Here is a 22,886-nt window from a genome sequence, read left to right as displayed (position 1 = left end):
ACCTTTGAAAGGATGGAAGGCTGAGTCAACCTTGAGCCTGGTGAGATTTGAACTTGCAGTAATTGCAAGCAGCAGATGTTAATAACAGTGCTTTAGTCCACTGTACTATCAGGCTCATTAGAAGCCATTTTAAGGCACAACAGGCTGTATCTTAACAGAACTTGAATACAAAATGCACACTACCACTGTCAAAAGTACTGTGATTTGACACTATAGATATAATTCATTCTTTTTCATTTCAGCAGCCCAGGCATTCCAGAGTTATGCTGGAACACACACACACACACACACACACACACACACACACACACACACACCAAAGGGGTGTTAGGGGTATGTTATCCGCACAGTATTTTTTTTTCAGAGAGTAAGTCATCTGTGTACCAAGTTTGGCTGAAATTGCTTGAGCCGTTCCAGAGTTATGCTGGAACACACACACACACACACACACACACCAGGGGTGTCTTACCCCCACAGTATTTGTTTCCAGAGAGTAAATCATCTGTGTACCAAATTTGGTTGAAATTGCTCAAGCCAATACATACATACATACAAACATACATACATAGGTCCTTTTATAGATAGATAGATAGATAGATAGATAGATAGATAGATAGATAGATAGAGATAGATAGATAGATAGATAGATAGATAGATAGATAGATAGATAGATAGAGATAGATAGATAGATATGTATAAGAATATTATTACACTTACATAAGTATGATTTAAATAGTAAATCACAAGAAGGCTAAAACTAGTTTTTATAATAACCCAGCCTGAAAACTGACTAAAAAGAGTCTGGAAAACTAGCCAGTTTTCAGGCTGAGTTATAATAATCTAGAGAATAAGGAGGATGGAGGTAGGTGACAACGGAAAAACATAGCTTGAGTGTACAACAAACAGAAAATCTACAGAAGGGGATCAAACATTTCCCTGATTCATATGAATATGAGATGGGTAGATACAGCCCCTTTCAATAAAAGACTAGTTTTAGCCTTCTTGTGCAGTTGATTCCCTGTCTGATCTATCTGATAAGTTTGACACATACCAAGACAGCATTGGTTGCATTTGTGGATGATCTTTGGAGGACTTAAAAATAAGACCAGCTCCAGTCAGTGTTGCTAGCAACCTCAAGCCTCTTCTTATAAAGTGCGTCGGAGCTTGATTCTATCCCCAATTCTGTTTAACATCTACATGAAACCACTGGTCAAATTATCCATTAGCAACTGAATTATAAAAGTGCATATATGACTCTTTGACTTTTTAATGTTTAATTACATCAGCCTATCCCTGAGGTAAAAAGAATATTAGCAAGTAATAAAATATAATTGGAAAGATATGGTAAAGTTTAATTTGAATTTGTTAAATATGTTAATGAACTTTATTTATACATTTTTTTCAAATATTTTAGTTCTAGTTTACTTACGCTTTCCATAAGGTAATTCTTGATTTAGGATTGTAATGATTTATGACCAGAAATCTGGTTTCAGTTGCAGTCTTAAGTCAAGGACTACCTATAAAGTATCTAAAGTTTGCTGTTGTGGACCGCCAGCGGCCTGTGCGGATCGTGGCTGATCCCGACGACGAGGAGGCTGGTGTGGGGTCGGGCCAGCAGCCTGCGCAGCTGGCGCTCGCGTCGGATAGCGAGGAGGCTAAAGAGGATGTGGTCAGAGGCAGAGACTCAGCCAGGGCCTTCAGTACCTCCAGAGGCTCCTTCAAGTGGGGAGAGCGGAGGAGCCTCTCCTCAATGCTCGAGCACGCAGGGCTGCCAAAAGGCAGGAGTGGCTACTCAGGAGGAGGAGGTCTCCTCGAGAGTAAGGTTTGAGGATAATTGGCCACTCCCTTAGCCTATTTAAGTCGCACGCAGTTAGTAATTTCTTGCTGGAAACAACATGTAATTATTAAAGAGCGGTTTGGATAGTGAGTGTTTTATCGTATCTTGTTTTCTGGGCTGGTTGCCAACCTTTGCTGGACTTTGTTTATTCTTGGTATGTTATAACTTTGATAAGGACCGTTGGTGTATGTCATAATTCTTGGGAATCCGGAGCTGGGGCAGAACAGTTTGCTATTTATTTTATGAAACCCAGAGAAATAAAAAAAACATAAGAATAATTTAACCAGGGGACATATATGACATATCATTTTTCCTATATGAGATAAGTGTTTAACAATAATGTTAGTTTAATCGAAACTGGTTTTATACTTGCAAACAGCAAATACTTGATTGAATTTCCCATTATGATTTTTTCATCTTACAAAAAAATATATGTGCGTATGTAGAAAAAATCCCGTATATATTTTACTTGTAGTTATTTTGATAATTTTTAATTATGTGGATAGGGAGAGAAGGATTCAAAACATTCTAAATTTTAAAGGATGTTTTTAAATATTGAACTTAGTTTTAAACTTTCAGAATGCATTAGCTATAGAAGAAATAAGGATATGTTAATAGATATTTTAATTTTATAATTTTACTTCAGAAAAGATTCCAAAATGATTAAAGCAAGATGAATAAAAGTACTTATTAATGTAGTAAAAACTCCAGTGTTATAAAGTATTATTATAAATGATAAGAAATATTTCGTATTTTAATGTATTATTCCTTAAAATCTGTGTTCTATATCTTAACAACAGTGAAGATATTCTTTACAATTCAGAAAAACAGTTAAATAAATGACATAGAAGTGTATAAGTGTCCTTTTGAAATGATCAAAGTGGCACTTTTAATGCACTAATTTAATCTTTCCTTTGGAATATTTTGTAGAGAAATTTATTTAATTACTCAAGCAGAATGGATACACTTCTTACATAAGGCATTTTAATGATGTTTTTTATTTGGTTATGGGTTTTAGCTTTTGGTTTTTGCCTATGCCATTTAAAACTGCATTGTATTTCAGAATTATTTCACAAAACAATTATAAAACAAATTAGTAAATTTAAATATTACATTAACTCTCAAGTAGGTATAAGTAAATGAGGAAGTTTCATTTTGCTCAGTGGACTCATTCCAAGTATTTTTAAGTATGTATTAACTATATTTAGTCCTGTTCATAGTCAGAATACCGTTCCAAATTTACTGGGACTGGCTTAACATGGACTTAATCTTAACTTGATTAAGGCCTCTCCCCCTTATTCAAGAAAGTAAAGACTCTTGAAACTTGGCATTTCAAAAGGAACCTTTTATTGAATAGAGGTGATAGCAGGATGAAAAGAAAGCAGGCTCTGAGGGCCCTCAGGCCATGCAGTTAGAATAAAGGAATTGGAAACGCCTCCCAACAGTCTGATGTGGATTCAGCCAATCCACGGGTGCAAAGTTGTTATTGTATCGGCTGCTCTGAGAAAGTGATAAGGGGACTTTCTCAGGGTCATCCTTCTGCCGGCTCTCAAGCAGTGGAATCCAGATGGCCCGCCTTCCCCTTACATTCCCCAAAAGGTGAGAAAACGCCAGGCCGCTTAGGCGCCAGGCTAGAAGTTATAAATCAGTAAATTGCAGGTTTCAGGATATATTGGGGAGAAAGCCATAAAGTATGAATGTAATAATAAATGCATGAGTCCCCCTCTTCCGCCTTGAGAAGTGGCAGATTCATGGATCTGACACTTGATCTTCTAGAAGCTGAAGCAGTATCACTGATTTCTGCATTACCAGGAATCAGGAGATACAGGTAGTCCTCGATTTACAACCACAACTGAGCCCAAAATTTTTGTCGTTAAGTGAGATTTGTTAAGTGAGTTTTGCCCCATTTAACGACCTTTTTTGCCACCATTGTTAAGTGAATCACTGCAGTTGATAAATTAGTAACCTGGTTGTTAAGTGAATTTGGCTTCCCCATTGACTTTGCTTGACAGAAAGTCCCAAAAGGTGATCACATGATCTTGAGATACAGCAATAAATATGAACCAGTTGCCAAGCATCTGAATTTTGATCACATGATGATAAGAATGTGGCAAAGGTCATGACTGTGAAAAATGGTCATAAGTCACTTTTTTCAGTCCCGTTGTAACTTTGAATTGTCATTAAATGACCTTCTGTTTAGTCAAGGACTACCTGTACTCAACACAATATAAAAAGAAGTGTTCCCTTTTTTTTTTCGGTCAAATTTTATTTATTTATATATAAATATTTTGAATACAATGTATTGTCCAGGTATATCATTTTTTGAAAGACAAGAAAGAAAAAATAACACATATACTGATAATAATAATAATACAACAGAATAATTCTAACCATATTTATAATTATATTTGCTTATTTATGTGCCTATTAATTATATTAGCATACTTATAAGTATAAACAACATTCATATTTTACTTAATCATAACAATGCTCTTTCTTCATCTAATTTCTACCTCTTATCTCTAACCATTGATAAAACCTATTCCACGTTAAATAGTATTCTGTGTCTCCTTTATCTTTTATTTTCAATGTCAATCTATCCATCTCTGCACAATCCAATATTTTACAGATTATGTTTTCATCTGGTGGGATGTTCTCATTTTTCCAATATTGTGCAAATACAATTCTTGCTGCTGTCAATACATGTAACATTAAATATATAATCCCTTTGTCATAACTTTCTGGTATTATACCTAACAACAATATTTCTGGTTTTAAGTCTATATGTTGCTTAGTCATCTTCTCCAGCCATGTGTGTATTTTTGTCTAATATTTTCATGCCTTCATACGTGTCCACTACATCTGATAATAAGTACCTGGAGTCTGATTGCATTTCCAACATTTGGCGGACATATTGTTAAACATTTTTGCTATTCTTGCTGGTGGCAAATGCTACCTATAAAACATTTTATAGAGATTTTCTTTATATGTAGTAGCCATTGTCAGTTTATAATTTCTATCCCAAAGTTTTTGCCATTTATCTAATTCTATGGTATATCCAAAGTTTTTTGCCCATACTATCATTGTTTCTTTTATTTGTTCATCTTCCATTTTAAAATTTAATAAGTAGTTATATATTTTCCTTATCAATTTTTCATCTGTCCCTAATAACATCTTATCAAGTATTGTTGGTTCTTTATAAAAACCTCAAGTTTTCACATCTTTCTTGTATCTTGATGGTATTTGCAGGTGTAGCCACCCATTTTCATTTAAAATGTTTTTATAGGATACAATTTTTTCCAGGTTGACAACATTTGGATGCATCAATGCTTCCATTGTAGAAAGCCAGACTGGTATTTTCATATAGTTTTGTGATTTAATTTTTCCTGATTCCTAGTAAAGCATTCCTCACATAGTGTCTTTGAAAATATATGTGTACCGCACTCCTTCCATACCATAGAAAGGAATGCCCATCCTAATTGGAGATCATCTCCCTCCAATAATAATAGTCTTCTATGCCTCAAATTTATCCATTCTTTTACCCATGTAAGTACAGATGCCTGATAGTATAGCTCCCAGTCCAGTAGTCCAAAAGCCCCATTCCCTTTGGACTCTTGTAACTTTTTAATTTTATTTTTGCTTTTTTCCCTTGCCAAGTGTATTTCGAAATCTTTTTATTTAATTCTTCAAAATATTTTTTCTCTAGTTTTATTAGTGTTGTTTCAAATAAGAAAAGTAACTTTGGTAGTTATGTTCATTTTTATGGTAGCTATTCTCCCTTTCATTGAGAGTTCTTCCATTTCTCAAGGTCCAATTTAATTCGTTGCATTAACTTTGTATAGTTATCATCTTTGATTGTTACACATCTTGCTATTAAATAGATTCCTAAATATTTTACTTGCTTTACTATCTGAAGGTCTATCTTCTTTGCCAATTTGCTTTTCTGTAAGATTTTTAACTATTATTTTAGTTTTTTCTTTATTTGTTTTCAATCCTGCAACTTCTCCATACTCCTCGATTTTCCCTATCAATCTAGTGCCGGTTTCTAATGGTTCTTTTAATATAAAAACTAAGTCATCTGCAAATGCTTGTAGTTTATACTTTTCTTTTTTTATTTCCATTCCTTTTATTTCTGGATCCTGTCTAATATTTCTAGTTAACACTTCCAATGTTAATATAAATAACAGTGGGGATAATGGACATCCTTGTCTCGTGCCTTTTTTTATAAGGAAATTTTCTGTCACTCAGTTCTTGTTTAGTTTTGAGTTCCCCCTTTTTATTCAAAATATCTTTATATCTAACGATATTTCCCATGTTAATAACATTTGGGTGAATCAGTGCTTCCATTGTTGAAAGCCAAACTGGTATCCTCAAATAATGTTGCTCTCTAATTTTCTCCCATACTAACATTAATGCATTTCTTATGTAATGTCTTTGAAAGTAACCATGTATCCTATTTTTCCTATACCACAAAAAAGCATGCCAACCCAGTTGGCATGTTCCTCCAAAGTCAATAATCTTGTATGCCTCAATACAATCCATTCTTTCATCCGTGTCAATACTGCAGCCTGGTAATACAATTCCCAATTTGGTATTCCAAAACCTCCTCTACTTCTTGAATCCTGCAACATTTTAAAGCTAATTCTTGCTTTCTTCCCTTGCCAGATATATTTTAATATTGTTAAGTTCCTCAAAGTATTTTTTTCCCAATTTCATCGGAATTGTTTGAAATAAGTACAATAATCTCGGCAATATATTCATTTTAATTGTAGCTATTCTTCCTATCAACGATAATTGCAAACTTTTTCATTTTTCAGATCTATTTTAATTTGTTGCAACAGTTTGTAATAATTATCTTCCTTAATTGTTACACATCTTGCTGTCAGCTGAATCCCTAAATATTTTACTTTCTTCATAATCTGAATATCTATTCTCTTCATTAGCTCTTTTTTCTATTTATCTGTAAGGTTTTTCATTAAAATCTTAGTTTTCTCTTTATTTATTTTCAGACCTGCCACTTCGCTATAGTCTTCTAATTTTTTTTATTAGTTTAGGCCCTGTTTCTTGTGGATCTTCAGAAATAAAAACTAAATCATCTGCAAATGAGCCTTGGTACTACAGTGGTTTAAAGCACCCTGTTATTAACACAGCTGCCTGCAATTTACTGCTGGTTCGAATCTCTCCAAGGCTCAAGGTTGACTCAGCCTTCCATCCTTTCTAAGGTAGGTTAAATGAGGACCCAGTTTGTGGGGGCAATAAGCTGACTTTGTATAAATATACAAAAGTATGAAGGCTATTGCTTAACGCACTGTAAGCCGCCCTGAGTCTCCGGAGAAGGGCGGCATATAAATCAAATTAAAAAAAAAAAATGCCTGTAATTTATACTTTTCCTTTTTTATTTCCAGGCCTTTTATCTTGTCTTAATATTTCTATTTAATACTTCCAATGTCAATACAAATAATAAGGGAGACAAGGGGCATCCTTGTCTTGTACCTTTCTTAATGCTAACCTTCTCAGTCATATCTCCATTTACCATCACCTTTGCAGTTGTTTATAATATATTGCCTTAATCATATTAATAAATCTTTCCCCAAAGTCCATATCTTTTAGTTGTGCTAGCATGAATTGCCAGTTCACATTATCAAATGCTTTCTGTGCATCTAGGAAAATCAATGCCATTTACTTCTCTGGATGCGCTTCATAGTACTCCAATGTATTTAAAATTATTCTCATGTTGTCTTTAATTTGTCTCTTAGGTAAAAAACCATTTTGATCTGGATGTAGAAATTGATTTAAAAATCTTTTTAATCTTTCTGCAATTATTGAAGAGAATATTTTATAATGAGCATTCAGTAAATATATCGGTCTATAGTTTTTTATCCGTTGTAGGTCGGCATCTTCTTTCGGTATGAGAGTAATATATGCTTCCATCCATGAATTTGGTACTTTGGCTTCTAACAAAAATTTGTTGAATGCTTCCAACATTGGAATACTTAAAATACTTTGTAAGTCTTTATATAGTTCTGCTGGTAATCCATCCGTACCTGGTGTTTTGCCATTCTTTTGCCTCTTGATTGCTTGTGTTAATTCCATCATTGATATATGTTCATCTAGCATTGCTTTTAGTTTTTCAGATACTTTAGATAGTTCCGCTTTTTCTAAATATTGTTTTATTTTATCTTCTGAAATTGACTCTTGATCATATAGTTTTTCATAGTAATTTTGAATCACTTTCAATTTATCATCATTTTAATGGTGAAGAGTTCCTTCATCATCCACTAGTTGGTGTATCAATTTCTTTTCTTTCTTCTTTTTCAATTTATATGCCAGCCATCTTCCTGGTTTTTTGCGTTTTCAAATAAATTTTGTTTAGCGCTTTTAATTTTTTGTGCTAGTTCTTCTTTATCTATTAGATTCAGTTTATGTTTCGTTAATCCATTTGGTTTTTTATATTCTTTTTTTGTGGATCTTTTTATAATTCTATCTCTAGTCTCTTATATTTTTCTTCTAGTATCTTTTTATTTTGTCTCTTCTTTTTGTTGTTCTTTCCCATATATGATATAGATAATAATAATAATAATAGTAGTAGTAGTAATAATAATAATAATAATAATAATAATAATAATAATAATAATAATAATTGACTGGACCCAGATGGAGTTAGACAATTTGGACAGAAAAACAAGGAAGCTTATGACAATGAATCATGCCTTGCACCCTAAAAGTGATGTTGACCGATTATATTTACCAAAAGCAGAGGGTGGTCGAGGACTCCTACAAGTAAAGCAGACTGTGGAAGAAGAAAAATGCAGCTTGAATGATTACATCCAGAAAAGTGAAGAACCAATGATTAAGGAAGTAAATAAAGGAGGCCTTTTAAAGACAACTAAAACAAAAGCAGAATATAAGAAAGAAGTAATTGAGCAGCGAGCTGAAAATTGGAAACACAAAGCTCTGCATGGCCAATACTTGAAAAGTATTGAAGGGAAAGCTGACCAGAAACTAACTTGGAACTGGTTAAGATCAGGAGTACTGAAAAAAGAAACAGAAAGCTTTATTTTGGCAGCTCAAGAACAAGCCCTAGCCACAAACTGTATGAAGGCAAAAATTCAACATGTTACCACCAACAGCAAATGCCGCCTCTGCAATGAAAAAGAAGAGACAGTTGACCACCTGATCAGTGGGTGCAGCAAAATTTCACAAACTGACTACCTACAACGCCATGACCGTGTTGCTAAAATCATTCACTGGAAATTGTGCCAGAAGTTTGGATTTGAGTACAGCAAAAACCACTGGGAACATCAGGTTGAGAAAGTTTTAGAGAATGAGAAACTCAAGATCTTGTGGGACTTTAGGATTCAGACTGACAGGCACTTGGTCCACAACACACCTGACATAACAATAGTTGAAAAGAAAAAAGTATGGTTCATTGACATTGCAATACCTGGTGATGCACGAATTGAAGATAAGCAGCAAGAAAAAATCACAAAGTACCGGGACTTACAAATTGAAGTTGAGCGACTGTGGAAAAAGAAATCGTGTGTTGTCCCGATTGTAATTGGAGCCCTCGGAGCAATACCCAAAGGACTACCCCGCTATTTAGAAATTCTAAATTTGCCAGACTTGAACATTTTGACTCTACAAAAAACCACCTTACTCGGAACAGCTTACATCCTCCGACGATACCTTAACAGTTCCTAGGTCCTTGGTTAGGACTCGAGCTGCTGAGCTATTAACCAGCCTCAAAGGCTGTGAATCTCACTAAAGATTAACCAATAAATAATAATAATAATAATAATAATAATAATAATAATAATAATAATAATAATAATAATAACTTTATTGTCATTGTATGTGTATACACAGTACACCCATACAATGAAATTCATTTAACACCCAAAGACCAGGTCCAACACACATAACAATCCCCAAACACCCCCCACCCACCACAAATTCCCCACCCCTAAACCACCCAAACATCCACACAACAGACCAAGTAATGCTTAATCCAGTCATACCACTTCTCCCATATTGCATAATAGTCTGAATCTATTTTGTAATGCCGTTTCCTCTTTTCAGTTCTTTTTAAAGAAAAAGTCCAGTTCTCTTTCCATAAATTGAATAAATTCCTTTTCTTTTAGTATTGATTGATTCCACGTCCATCTTAATTTCCTTTTTTGACCCTTCCATATAACTTTATCGGATTGTGATCCGCCTAATTACTTGCTTCTATTTTTATTTCTCGTATATTAGATTTTAATTCTGCTGACATCCATATCATATCTATTCTTGACCAAGACATATGTCTATTTGAGTAAAATGAGTATTGGTTTTCCTTGGGATGTATCTCTCACCATGCATCTTGGAGGCCTAGTTCTTCTCCCATTTTGAAGAAAGCCTGAGGAAGTGTTTTCCTGGCTTTTTTATTTACCTTTCTGGTTTTGTAATCTAATTCTGCACCCACAATTGCATTAAAGTCTCCTACTATACATATGTTTTCATACTCCACTTCTATTATTTTCTTATGAAGTTTACTATAAAAATCAACTTAATATTTGGTGTGTATATTACTACTAAGTGTATCTGTTTATAGTCCATTGGTATCTCCACTATCAAAATCCTCCCTTCCTCATCCATAAAGATTTGTTTAACGTTTATTGTCTCTTTTACATAAAGGGATATTCCCCTCTTCTTTTGTTGTGATAGAGAAGTATATAACTTCCCAATTTTGGGATATTCCAATATTTTATTGTGTTGTTTTTTAATGTGAACTTCTTGTAAGCAGATTATGTCTAACTTTAATTTTTCTAATTTACTAAAAATCCTTTTCCTTTTTATTGCCAAATTCAGTCCATTTATGTAAAGGTAAAGGTAAAGGTTCCTCTCACACATATGTGCTAGTCTTTCCTGACTCTAGGGGGTGGTGCTCATTTCTGTTTCAAAGCTGAAGAGCCAGTGCTGTCCAAAGACGTCTCCGTGGTCATGTGGCTGGCATGACTAAACACCAAAGGTGCACGGAACGCTGTTACCTTCCCACCAAAGGTGGTCCCTATTTTTCTACTTACATTTTGTAGGTGCTTTCAAACTGCTAGGTTGGCAGAAGCTGGGACAAGTAACGGGAGCTCACCCCGTTACACGGCACTAGGGATTCAAACTGCTGAACTGCCAACCTTTCGATCGACAGCATCTTAGCCACTGAGCCACCGCTTCCCATCTCCATTTATGTTAATTAACATTAATTTTATTTCTTCTTCCATAATTTATTTATAGATGGGTTTTATCGCTCTTATCTCTCTCGGTCCTTTTGCCTTTGCTTCTTCTCTTTTTGCTATTTCCTCCAAATCTCTTTCATCTTTCCTCTCTTTGCTTGTTCTCTTCTTTTTCTCTTTTTCTCATTTCCTCTTATGGTCCAAAATAATGCACATAAAATTGTTTTGCTTTTTCTATGGAATCCAATCTATGTCTTTGCTCCATCGAAGTCACCAATATTCCCCCCAGTATCAGCCATCTGAAATTCACTCCATTTTTAGTTAGTTGTTTTGTCAGGAATTGATATTCCTTCCTTATTTCTCTAACTCTTCTCAGAATCTGTTTTAAGACTATTATTTCTTTCCCTTTGTATTTTAAAGGATCATCTCTCACTCTTTGTAGAATCTCTGCTTTCATTGCTTTTTTAGTGAATCTCACATGTACCTCTCTAGGAAGTCTGTTTCTTGTCACATATCTGGTATTAACTCTAAATATTTTATCAATCTCTGCAAGAATTTTTTCTTTGGTCACCTCTAAGGCATCCGCCAGCAGCTCTGCCAATATCTCCGCTAAATTTTCTCCCTTTTCTTCCTCAATATTCTGGAACCGCAAGTAATAATCAGCTCTATCCATCTCTAATGATATTATTGTTCTTTCTTTATTTTTATCTGCCAGCTTAAGTCTATAATCAACTTCTTCCACTCTTTTTTCCGTTTGTTCAACTTTCTCTTCTACTTTCTGCATATGTTGTTCACTATTTGCCATCATTTATTGAACATTCTCTAATTTGTCCACTACTTTCCCTATTCTTTCCTTGAAGTTGTCATTCAGGGCTTGAATCATCTCTTTTAATTCTGCCTGCATCACATTCATTTTCTCTTACTGTAACATAGCATCCAAAGTCCTCTGTCCTAATGGGCTAGATGTTGCTGATGATAATGCTGAAAATGGTGCAGATGGTGTTTTCCTCATTTTAAAATATTTTAGTATTTGTAATACACGAAAAGCAAAAAAACAAAAACAAAAAAAAAAAGATTATAATCCAAAGGTTCTCAACTTTTTAATCCCATCCTTCTTGTTATTTTCTTCAGGTTCTTCAGACCCTAATCCTTTCTTATCCAAAAAAGATAGATAATAAATTGATAAATTGTAATCCACTTAGGCCCACCAAGCCCTAAAATTCAACCACCAGTTATTTTATATCCACAAATAGAGAGTTCACAGAGCAGAAGAAAAATAAGGGAAAAGGAAGTATTTTGCTGTTTATATTTCCATTTGAGTTCCAAGAGCTACACTGTTTAAAAATAACAGATCTCAGTGTTTCGTTCTCTATCTCAATTATTCAGTCTAAACAACTTATAGCACAATTTTTTTTCTTTAGCAGTCAGTTCTTATCTTCAGTCTCACAGTCTCTCAAGTTTATGTATTTTATATATTTTTTCCTCTTTCTCCCTTGCAGCTCCCAGCTTCCACTTCCACTTCTGCCTGTAGGTGGCAGTAGCTACAGAGCTACTGTAGCTCTGCTTCTCTCTTTCTCTTTTTCTTTCTCCTTTTATACAGTATACTCCGGTTCAAATTTTATAGAAATAGGATAAAAAAGAAAGTTCTGTATATCCAAGTTTTGCAGTTACCTGGCATGAGAAAAGATATAGACTGGACACAGTGGACAAAGCAATGGAATTTTATGATCATCACTTCAATAGGGAAGAGGGTTAGGAAGTGAGTGGAGAAATAGAATATAAAGGACAGGAAGTGTCAACTACAGAATAAAAGTGTACACAACAAGATGAAAGTGAAGCTGTGAAAAAAAAACGAGCAGAGCGAGAAGGAGCAAGAACAAAGGAACAGAGAGAAATAAGAGCAACCAGGAGCATAAGACCTGGGGTGGGTGATAAGGAGGGTGTGGATGATGTCATGGTGATACGATGCGTCTCACAGGGTTCTGTAGATCGTGCCAAAATCCAAACTGCCAGGAGGTCCAGATGGACCAAAAATCGCCTCGGAGGAGCGATGAATAAAGAGACCACACTCGGCTGACCTCAGGGAGCCAGCAATCTCCCTGATCGATCTGGAGAAGGCTCTCAAACCCGAAGGAAATGAATAGACGGCCATTACGTGCCGGACCAAAGCTGTGACAGCCACCAGAAAGGAAGCATGGAAGATTGAATGACAGTGTGATCGATCTGGGTGAGAGATTTCCAACTTTGAATTTTTAACTTTAATGGAAGGAAAAGCCCCCTGGAAAACATCTGGGTGAAAGTGGGATCCAAAAGGAGGAGGTGGAACTGTTTTTTTCTCCACCTCCTGAGAAAAGTGGTGAGGAAAGCCTAAAAGCCATTTTTAAAACAGGAAATTAAGCTAGAGAACTTTTTAGAAAAAAGAGTGAAAACACTTTGCAATTAGAAAGCCGGACTGGGTAATATTGAATAATTTAGAAGCTTTTGGATATTCCTTCAGGTATCAGCCATCTAAAGTTTACATTGTATTTAATCAACATTGTAGTCAAAATTTGGTATTGTTTCCATAGGTCTCTTACTCTCCTAGGGACCTGTTTCAAGACTACAAATTGTTTCCGCTTGTGTTGTAATGATTTGTCTCTTGCCTTGCTAAGTATTTTATCTCTTGTCGATTTTTTCATAAGTCTCACATGTTCTTCTCTTGGAAGGTTGTGTCTCCTTGCGTAGTTTGTGTGTATTCTAAAAATTTCTCTGCCTTTATTTCCTGCTTATCAATCCCTAGTCTTTGCCAATAGCTCTTTCATTATGTCTGGTAGGTCTTCCCCTTTCTCCTCTACTATATTCTGAAATCTGATAGTGGGCTGCTTTTTCTGTTTCTAACATTATCACAGTGTTTTCTAATTCTTTGTTTGCTTGTGATAATCTATAATTTGTGTCAACAACTTTTTTCTCTGTTTCTTCTGATTTCTTCTCTAATTTCTAAATCCTTTGCTCATTTTTCATCCATATTTTGATTTTTTTTTCTTTCATCTGTCCCATATCATTTCTCACTTCCTATATCTTTCTTTATCTCGCTATGATTTTTTTATCATGGCCTCCTCAGTGACTGAAACATTGCCTGCATTTCCTTTTGGAATGTATTTGATTTCTCCAGCTGTAGCATACTCTCTATTGACCTGATTAGATGGACATGAGGATGCTGATGATGGTATAGAAGATGGCTTCTTCCCTATTTTAGTTAAATTTGAGGTGCTTGTTATCTCCACTGCTAATATTTATTTCTTCTTTCTCTTCTTTCCTCTATTTGTAAACTAGCAGCAGGTAGGCCCACCTACCCTACTAACAGCCAAAGGCTATCAGCCAAGGCTAACCACAAAACAGCACCCAACACTTCAATATCCCATGTGTCAAATCAAAAGAAAAACCATATCACAGATCCAATTTCCTCCAATTCAATCAATCTTCAATATCTCAGTATCTCCATCAATTAAGTTTACCATCCACATGGCCCACTGTATCCCCAATCTTTAGTACTCCAATATTTCAGTAGTCCACAAGATCAATCCAATGTCAATCCACACAGGCCATTTTTTATGGAGAAAATCAAAGAGTAGAAAAGAAAAAAGGAAGAATATTTATCCTTGGAAATGTCTTTTATACTGTCCTGTCTTCTATCAATTAGCATTTGTAGTTCATAAGGCCCACTGTGTCCCCAGTCTTTATTTTTAAAACAAAAACATAAAACACACATTTTCAAAACAAAACTTTTGCTCCAGTCACATATTAAAGCAAAACATTAACAAATCTTATTTTTCAATTAACACAACTAAATATTTTAAAACAAGTATTTCCCTCAAATCTATCTATATAACTATGCCATTATCCCCAAAAACCTGTTACTTAAATCTTATATCCTAGTCAATCCATTTTCTCTTTCATTTGCTTAGATGGATATATTTTAACAATATAAATCATACAATTATATTAAACATTCCAAAAAAATTTAATTTCAACATACCCATTTTTTTCTAACCATTAAATTCAAAATTTATACTCTTTATTTCTATTATTAAACCTATCTTATTCATTTTATCTTAACTATCACTCTCAACATACATCCCCTCACTTTAATTATCCCACCTCATTTTATATTTTCTAAAAAAAACCCCAACATTATTATCTTTATCTTTGTTGTTAAACCAACCATTTTTATTTCTTGGTTATTAAACATAGCATAACCATTTATTTTGGCTGTTGAACATAGCATATCCTTTTTTATTTTTTGGCTGTTACACAGCATGCCCTTTGTTTGGCTGTTAAACACAGCATATTAATTTTTGTTTTTTGGCTGTTACACGGCATATTCAGTTTGGTTTGGCTGTTACACAGCATAATCATTTTGTTTGGCTGTTCAACACAGCATATTATAACTTTTTGGCTATTAAACACAGCATATTCATAGTTGGTTTAACTATCAATCTCTACTTAAACCTTTCTTTCCAGCAGGCAGATCCTGCCACCAATCAGCTGCTCGTGCTAAATCAGGTTGTGCTGAGGCTGACCAGGCTGTTAGCTGCAAGGAGGCAAGTTGCTGGGAGGCAGAGGCCAAAGTGTGGGAGCCAGTGGGTGGGCGGGGCTCTGGCAACAGTCGCTGTATAAGACGCACAGACATTTCCACCCATTTTGGGGGGGTGGGTAATTGCATTTTATACACCGAAATATACAGTATATATTAATCCTAAAGATTTCAAGGAAGAAATGCTAATTCAGGCCTGCCTCCATTCAAAACCCGAGAAAGAAATCCCCCAATTCCATTGAATTAGAGAAGAAGTACTTTTACTAAGTTTGAAATGATAGCAGGAAAAGCAAGGCAAGATCTACGCAAAGGTTACACATTGAAAGACACCCCAAATCCCTCCCCACCAGAGTCCAGCAGTGAGAGTCCAATCAACATCCAGTATGATGTTATGGGAAAGCTCCTCTTCAGGTATTTCGTGCATCTGGAGTCTCTGGATGGTTAACCTTGACAGAGTATAAACAACTCCACACAGCAGCGCCATAATTCATGAGTACAAACCTGTCTTCCAATTCTCATGGGACTGCTACACACAAGCTCATTTCCCCATCCCAAATTCTGAAGCCCTTCCTCCCCATTTCTATGGCAGCGGATAACAAGCACTCTGCAGAAATCCATACTGGAGAATCCAAGGCTGACATTCGGCTCTCCTTCAGCAGAAGCATTAGGCCTATAAAAGAAGAAAAAGTATAATACAAATGAACACAAATAGCACAACAGGATTCAAGACAATTAATGAACATTAAGGTTTATCACGATATTTCCAATGAAACACCTGAAGGAGTTTGGGAGCCCTAATGTTTTGAGCGCCCACCATTCAGATTGTGAAGGAGAGAAATGTTTCCAAGCTACCAAATATTGCAGGTTTTTTTCCATTTTCTAGAATTAAGGACTTCTTTAACTTCAAAGTGTTGCTGTCCTTCTATAAGGAGGGGTACCGGAGGGGCAGGCTGGGCAAACCAAAGGGGAAACACTTTCTCAACTTTGAATAAGCTAACATGAAATACAGGGTGGATCCATCTTACAGTTTTGTGGTAGATCCAATTGTACAGTAACTGGGTTAATGATTCTCATAGTTGGAAAGGGCCCACATACTTTGGTCCCAATTTCTTCGATTTTTGGGTAGTTTGTAAGTACTTAGTGGACAGATACACTTTATCTCCCACTTGGAATTCTTTCGGTTTAGCCCTCTTTTTATCAGCCTGTTTCTTATGGGCTTCATGTGCCTCATCCAGTGCTTTACATGTGACTGGCTGAGAGCGTTGCAATTGTTCAATCCACTCCACTAAGCAGGGGATCAGAGGCTTCTCTTGTGGACTAGAAGCAACTTTGAATGGGGTGAAGCCGATACTACTATGTACTGAGTTATTATAAGCGACCTCTGCAAAGAGCAGCAGATCGGCTCAATTGTCCTGCTGGTAATTCATGTAGCATCTAAGGCAGTGGTTCTCAACCTTCCTAATGCCGCGACCCTTTAATACAGTTCCTCATGTTGTGGTGACCCCCAACCAGGGGTGGGTTCTAAATTTTTTTACTACCGGTTCTGTGGGCGTGGCTTATTTTGTGGGCGTGGCTTGGAGGTCATGTGACTGGGTGGGCGTGGTAGCTGGTCATGTGACCGGGTGGCCATGGCTATATGTATAGGGACTACTCAGAGGGCTGAAAAAAGTCATTTCTGACAGGTCCTTGCACTTTTGACTGGTCCTCACACTTATGACCATCCTCACATTTATGCCCGTGCAGCATTCTTAACAACCATGTCACTCATTTCACAACTGCTTCTCTTCACCATGGTGACAAGATAGGGCAAAAACGTAAAATGTGAGGACAGTCGTAAGTTCGAGGACTGGTCAAAAGTGCGAGGACCAGTCAAAAATAACTTTTTCAGCCCTCTGAGTAGTCCATATGCACAAAAGGACTACCCAGAGGGCTGAAAAAAGTGATTTGTGACAAGTCCTCGCACTTTTGACCGGTCTTCGCACTTATGACTGGTCATCATTTATGCCCATTGTAGCATTCTTAACAACCGTGTCACTCATTTCACAACTGCTTCTCTTCACCATGGTGACAAGATAGGGCAAAAACGTAAAATGTGAGGACAGTCGTAAGTTCGAAGATTGGTCAAAAGTGTGAGGACCAGTCAGAAATAACTTTTTCAGCCCTCTGAGTAGTCCATATGCATAAAAGGATACAGCAATAGAGAGGGATGAAGGAAGGGAAGAGAAATTAGAGTAGGAGTGAGGGTAAGAGAGGGAGGAAGAGAGGAGGAGAAGGAGAAAGGAAGAGGAAGTAGGGAGGAGAAGAAGAGGGTGAGGAAGAGAAAGTAAGAAGGAAAGAAAAGAGAGAGGTGGTAGGTTTGAGGAGAAAGATTGCTGTACAATAAAAAAGATGAAAGGGAAGAAAGCCAACCCCAAACAAATATAAAGATATTAAGATAAAGAATGAATTGTTAAATTTTAAAGAATAAAAAAGAACAAATATGAATAAATAACAATAATTAGAAACACACATACAAACATACAATGTATTTTCTTTGAACAGAGTATTTGGCCGGTTCACAAATTTAACCAGTGTTTAGTCATTTCAATTAAATTTACAATTTCTATATTTCCTTTTTGCCATATTTATTCCTCATCTATTTTTGTAAAAAACCAATATTACCCTTCATCCTCATCTCTAATCTTAATCAAATTCAATTTTTCCCTTCTATTCTATATTATACCCCTTCCCATTGTCATCTATTTTTATATCCATCCTCACATTGGTTAATTATGTAATATTACAGTTGTTTAATATAAATTCAACATTTTAATATAAATCAATTAGTTATATAACTACCTTTTTTGTATATTAATCAATATGAACATGAATATGTTTCGGCCAAAATATTTAATAATTTTAAGGGATTTTTAATATTTGTATTATCTGTATTTTATCTTGGCTGTTCACCGCCCTGAGTCCTTCGGGAGTAGGGCGGTATAGAAATTTGATTAAATAAAATAAATAAATAAATAAATAAAATATTCCAATTATTTCCATGCAATCCAATTTCTTACAAATCAATTAATTATATTTACCAATAATAATAAACCAAATAATTTCCCCCATATATTCCTCCAAACCACAACTTAACCATTTCTGCTTTCAACACAATATACAATTAATAGTATCTCAATTATTACAATTCCCTAGTTAAATAGAGCATTTTTTCTTTTGTGTTTTAAAATCTCCTCTTTTTCCCTAAATTTCCCGTTGTTTGTACCTACCTTTTTTGGTGAGGAAAAAGAAAAGAAATCTGCCTGCCTAATTTTCCAAGTTGCAGCAACAGCAAAGCAGTTTCAGTTTTGTTTTTCAGCATAGATAGGGGAAAAAAAATCTGCTCGAGCAAGCAGCAGAGCCCTGAGCAAAACAGCTAAGAGCAAATCAGCTGGGGGTCGGGAGCCAATCTAATCAAGGGCTAATTAGCCTATGCTGAAGCTCCGCGGGCCAATAAAATTACAAAAAAACACCGAACCATTTGTTAAATAGCTGGCTCGCCCGCCCCTCGCCCACCACTATTTATTGGCAATAAATAGTGGTGCGGAGGGGCGGGGCAAACCAGCAATTTATAGCCAGTGGTTCGGCTGCACCACTGGCTATAGGGCGGCCCTTTGAAGCCCCGCAGCAAGAATTTAAACCATTTTTTTCCTCTAGCCATCGGAGGCAGCAATAGATTGGGAGTGGGCGGGGTAAACGAACGGCCGGCGATCCAACAGAGCAGAGAGTGAGGGTGAGTGAAGGCGTGGGGGGGCGAGAGAGGGCTTTGGCGACCCCTGTGAAATGGCCGTTCGACCCCCAAAGGGGTCGCGACCCCCAGGTTGAGAACCGCTGATCTAAGGTACTGTTTCAGAACTGAGTTGGTCCATTCACAAACTCCATTAGTTTGAGGGTAGTGGGCAGAGCTTAATCCCTGGGCAGAGCCTAACAGTTTAAGGAATTCCAGCCAAAATTGGGAGCTGAATTCCACCTCCCTGTCTGAGATAATGTGATCAGGAACTCCATACACATGTTGAACAGTTAGAGAGCCCTTTAGCTGAAGGTATTTTAGGGCATGGGACAAAATGCACCTGCTTGGAAAATAAATCTGTAAACTCTAACGACTGTATTTCCCCCACTCTCAGGCAATTCTACAATAAAATCCATAGATATTTCTTTCCACAGGGCCCTAGGATTGGCAACACTCTGGCAGAGCCCAGCAGGCTTTTACAGAGGCCATTTGGCAGCAGTATTGATAGGACAGCTGGCAACATAAGCCTCAATGTCCTTTTTCAATGAAGGCCTCTAAAACTGCAGCTTGATCAGGTGTAAAGCCTTCATGAAACCAAAATGGCCGGCAGTTTTCAAATCATGGGTCCACTGTAAAACAGTCACCCTCAAACTGATGGGTATGTATAATTTGGCACCAATCCATCTAGACCATCAAGAAAGAAAAACCCCAACTCCATTGAATTAAAGGAGAGGTAATTTTACTAAGTTTGAAATGATAGCAGCAAAAGCAAGGCAAGATCTGAGTCAAAACACGTGAAAGTTACACGTGTTTGAAAGACACCCCAAATCCCTCTCCCCAGGGCCCAGCACTGAGAGCCCAATCAACGTTCAGCATGATGATGTGGGAGAGTTCCTCTTCAGGTATTTTGTGCATATGGAGTCATGGTTGACCTTGACAGAGTATAAACAACTCCACTCAGCAGTTGCCATAATTCATGAGTACAAACCTCCCTTCCAGTTCTCATGGGACTACTACACACCAGTTCATTTCTCCATCCCAAATGCCCAAGCCCCGCTCCCCATTTCTGTGGGAGCCGATAGCAAGCACGCTGCAGAAACCCATGCTGGAGAATCTATAGCTGACAGTTATCAGGTAAAAAAAGATAGTCCTACCATAGACCATAGTGTGTAATTTTTTACAGAAATAGAACAAAAATGAAGGTATAAAGTTTTGGCAAAACCACTAAAATATTCACCATATTTATTTGATACACTTAGAATTGATTCATTACCAGATAGTGTTGAAGTTTGTGTCTCTATAGTAGCATAAACAGAAAAAAATCCATGACGTACTGATTTGTAAAATAAATTCACCAATATATCTAGCTCGGTATATAAAATAGCAAGGAATCCATTTCTATATAAATGAATTCTACATTGTTAAGATAGTGTACAATTGTAACTTTGTTAAAATAACGTAACCAAGGTAGCACTGTTCCCGCAAAACATATTTCTTTTGCATTGCTTGCTTTGGAGTAAGGTAAGAACAGGTGCCCGAATGACACATTATTAGCAATGTTTGCATAGCTAACTATTAAAATTGGGACATGCAATGTTTATGCATTTTTATTTGTTATTTCAGCAGAACAGCAAAATATATATTTTTATATAATTGTGCACTTTCTCCAGTGGCATTACATAATATCTGTGACTTTATCCAAACCTGGCAACAACTATTTATAAAAATATTTATTCATTCTGTGGAAATATTTAATGTGATTGCGTTCTGGTTCTGGTTCAATTAATTACTGATCATTGTCGGGGTATAGAGTCTGCTTTTCTTCTTAGGTTATTTTCATTTGTTTCTTCTGTACCCTTTTATTGAAATATATAACTCTCTTAAAAGGTAAGGTTAAATATTTCAACCCTGATATGTGTAAAATATCAAATAGAACATATTATTATATTTTCATAATGAAGGAATCAGTGTTTTCATATAATCAAATTCATTTCTCATTCATATGAAGGAATTGAAAATTAAGAAATTTAACAAACTAATTTCAATACACACCATAATTTTATATTTGAAGACCGAAAAGCCATATCTAATGCTTGCAATTTTTTTGTTCTGGTGCAAAATTTGAAGCCGAAACCCATATACAATGGTAAAAAATGGTGTTCTGCTACTGGAAGCTTCTTGTGTTTAAACCATGATTATACCATGTATTCATGCCAATTGCACTCTATTAATTTGTGTTTGTCATGTAATATCAGTTAACTATAGAAAATATATTTGCTGTACTTGTTTCTAAAAAATGGCTCCTTTATTTTTTTTCAGTGACGTGGATGATCACAAGCCTCTGAAAAAAGGAAGCAGGTCACCTTCAGACAGGACTGTGAAAAAGGAAGACAGTGATGATAGTTTAGTAGATTATGGAGAAGGAGTAAATGGTCAGTTCAATGAGGATGGGTCCTTTATTGGACAATACAGTGGGAAAAAAGAGAAAGAACCTGCAGAAGGAAATGAAAGTTCTGAAGCTCCTTCCCCAGTTAATGCAATGAATTCATTTGTCTAATTAAAGAAACTGTTCCATATCAACATCTACATCACACTTATTCCCCTAATTACAGATAAGAAAAGAAACAAATATTCTAACCAATGAAAAAAAATTCTGTAAGTATAGAATTTATAACAAAAATCTAAATCAGAATGTAAAACTTGAAGCATTTTACATAGCATTTGTTTATAAAAGATTTTAAGGTGAGGAACATCAGTTAATATTGCAAATGCAGTATAACGCATGCAAAGTGTTGCATATATCTAAAAAAATCAGTTATGCTAGTGAAAATGATTTTTCATAATTTGTTAAACAGTCTTTAACTAAATCCTTCAAGTCCATTCTCATTGTCAGAGTGTTATAGTAGTATATAGAACTTCAATGTCTTTGTGGACATTGCTGTGAAATTGGTGACAATGTCTAGCTTAATGTCATTATATCTCTTGCAAGACAGTTAGGAACAGGATGTACAGTATATGATTGAAAATGACTAAGTATGACACATTTTCTGATGCTAACTGAGATTCTGATACCTGCTTTTCGCTTCTCTTATTTTATAGGCTTTTTAATTATGAAATATTATTGCATCACAGTGTTCTATTTTTTGAAATATAGTACACATTGGGTTTTATGTTTTCTTTCGTTTTAATTCATTTTGGAGTTGTACACTTATGGATGTAAATTTTTCAAATTATAAAAAGTTAGACCACAAATATACATGGCAAAATATATTCAGTATCTTCAAATAATGTGCATTTCATTATGTTCTATAACTGGCATCATCCACCAGGAAGTTTTCTGAACATGGTAAACATGGTGGTATTTAAGCAAACACCAAACAAATGCAGAAAGAGTACTGGCAGGAATGTTCCCAATGTATTTTGTCCAACTCAGTTGACTTTAACAGTGTGTGATTAATTGCCAAAGTAATTCAATCACTTTCAAATACCCAGATATGTTGG

The 22,886-nt window shown here is 35.8% G+C and overlaps 1 protein-coding gene across 12 annotated transcripts in view; it reads left to right on the top strand.

Moving 5' to 3' along the window:
- Positions 1-21,942, top strand: part of NRCAM (neuronal cell adhesion molecule) — a 138,496-nt gene extending 116,554 nt beyond the window's left edge. For 11 of the 12 annotated variants that reach the window (XM_070946897.1, XM_070946889.1, XM_070946892.1 and 8 more), the window contains one exon: positions 21,705-21,942. In XM_070946897.1, the coding sequence (XP_070802998.1) occupies positions 21,705-21,942 (238 nt within the window). Of the gene's footprint in view, positions 1-15,918; positions 15,931-21,704 lie in introns of all 12 variants that reach the window. The other variant, XM_070946899.1, reaches the window with a different exon arrangement.
- Positions 21,943-22,886: the final 944 nt, after the last annotated feature.

This window comes from Pituophis catenifer, unplaced genomic scaffold (assembly GCF_029215685.1).
Source record: "Pituophis catenifer annectens isolate HBS135680 unplaced genomic scaffold, rPitCat1.0.hap2 SCAF_7, whole genome shotgun sequence".
In the NCBI taxonomy this organism is placed as follows: Eukaryota; Metazoa; Chordata; class Lepidosauria; order Squamata; family Colubridae; genus Pituophis; species Pituophis catenifer.
The sequence above is the reverse complement of the archived record's forward strand: the minus strand, read 5'-3'. Positions and strand labels throughout refer to the sequence as shown.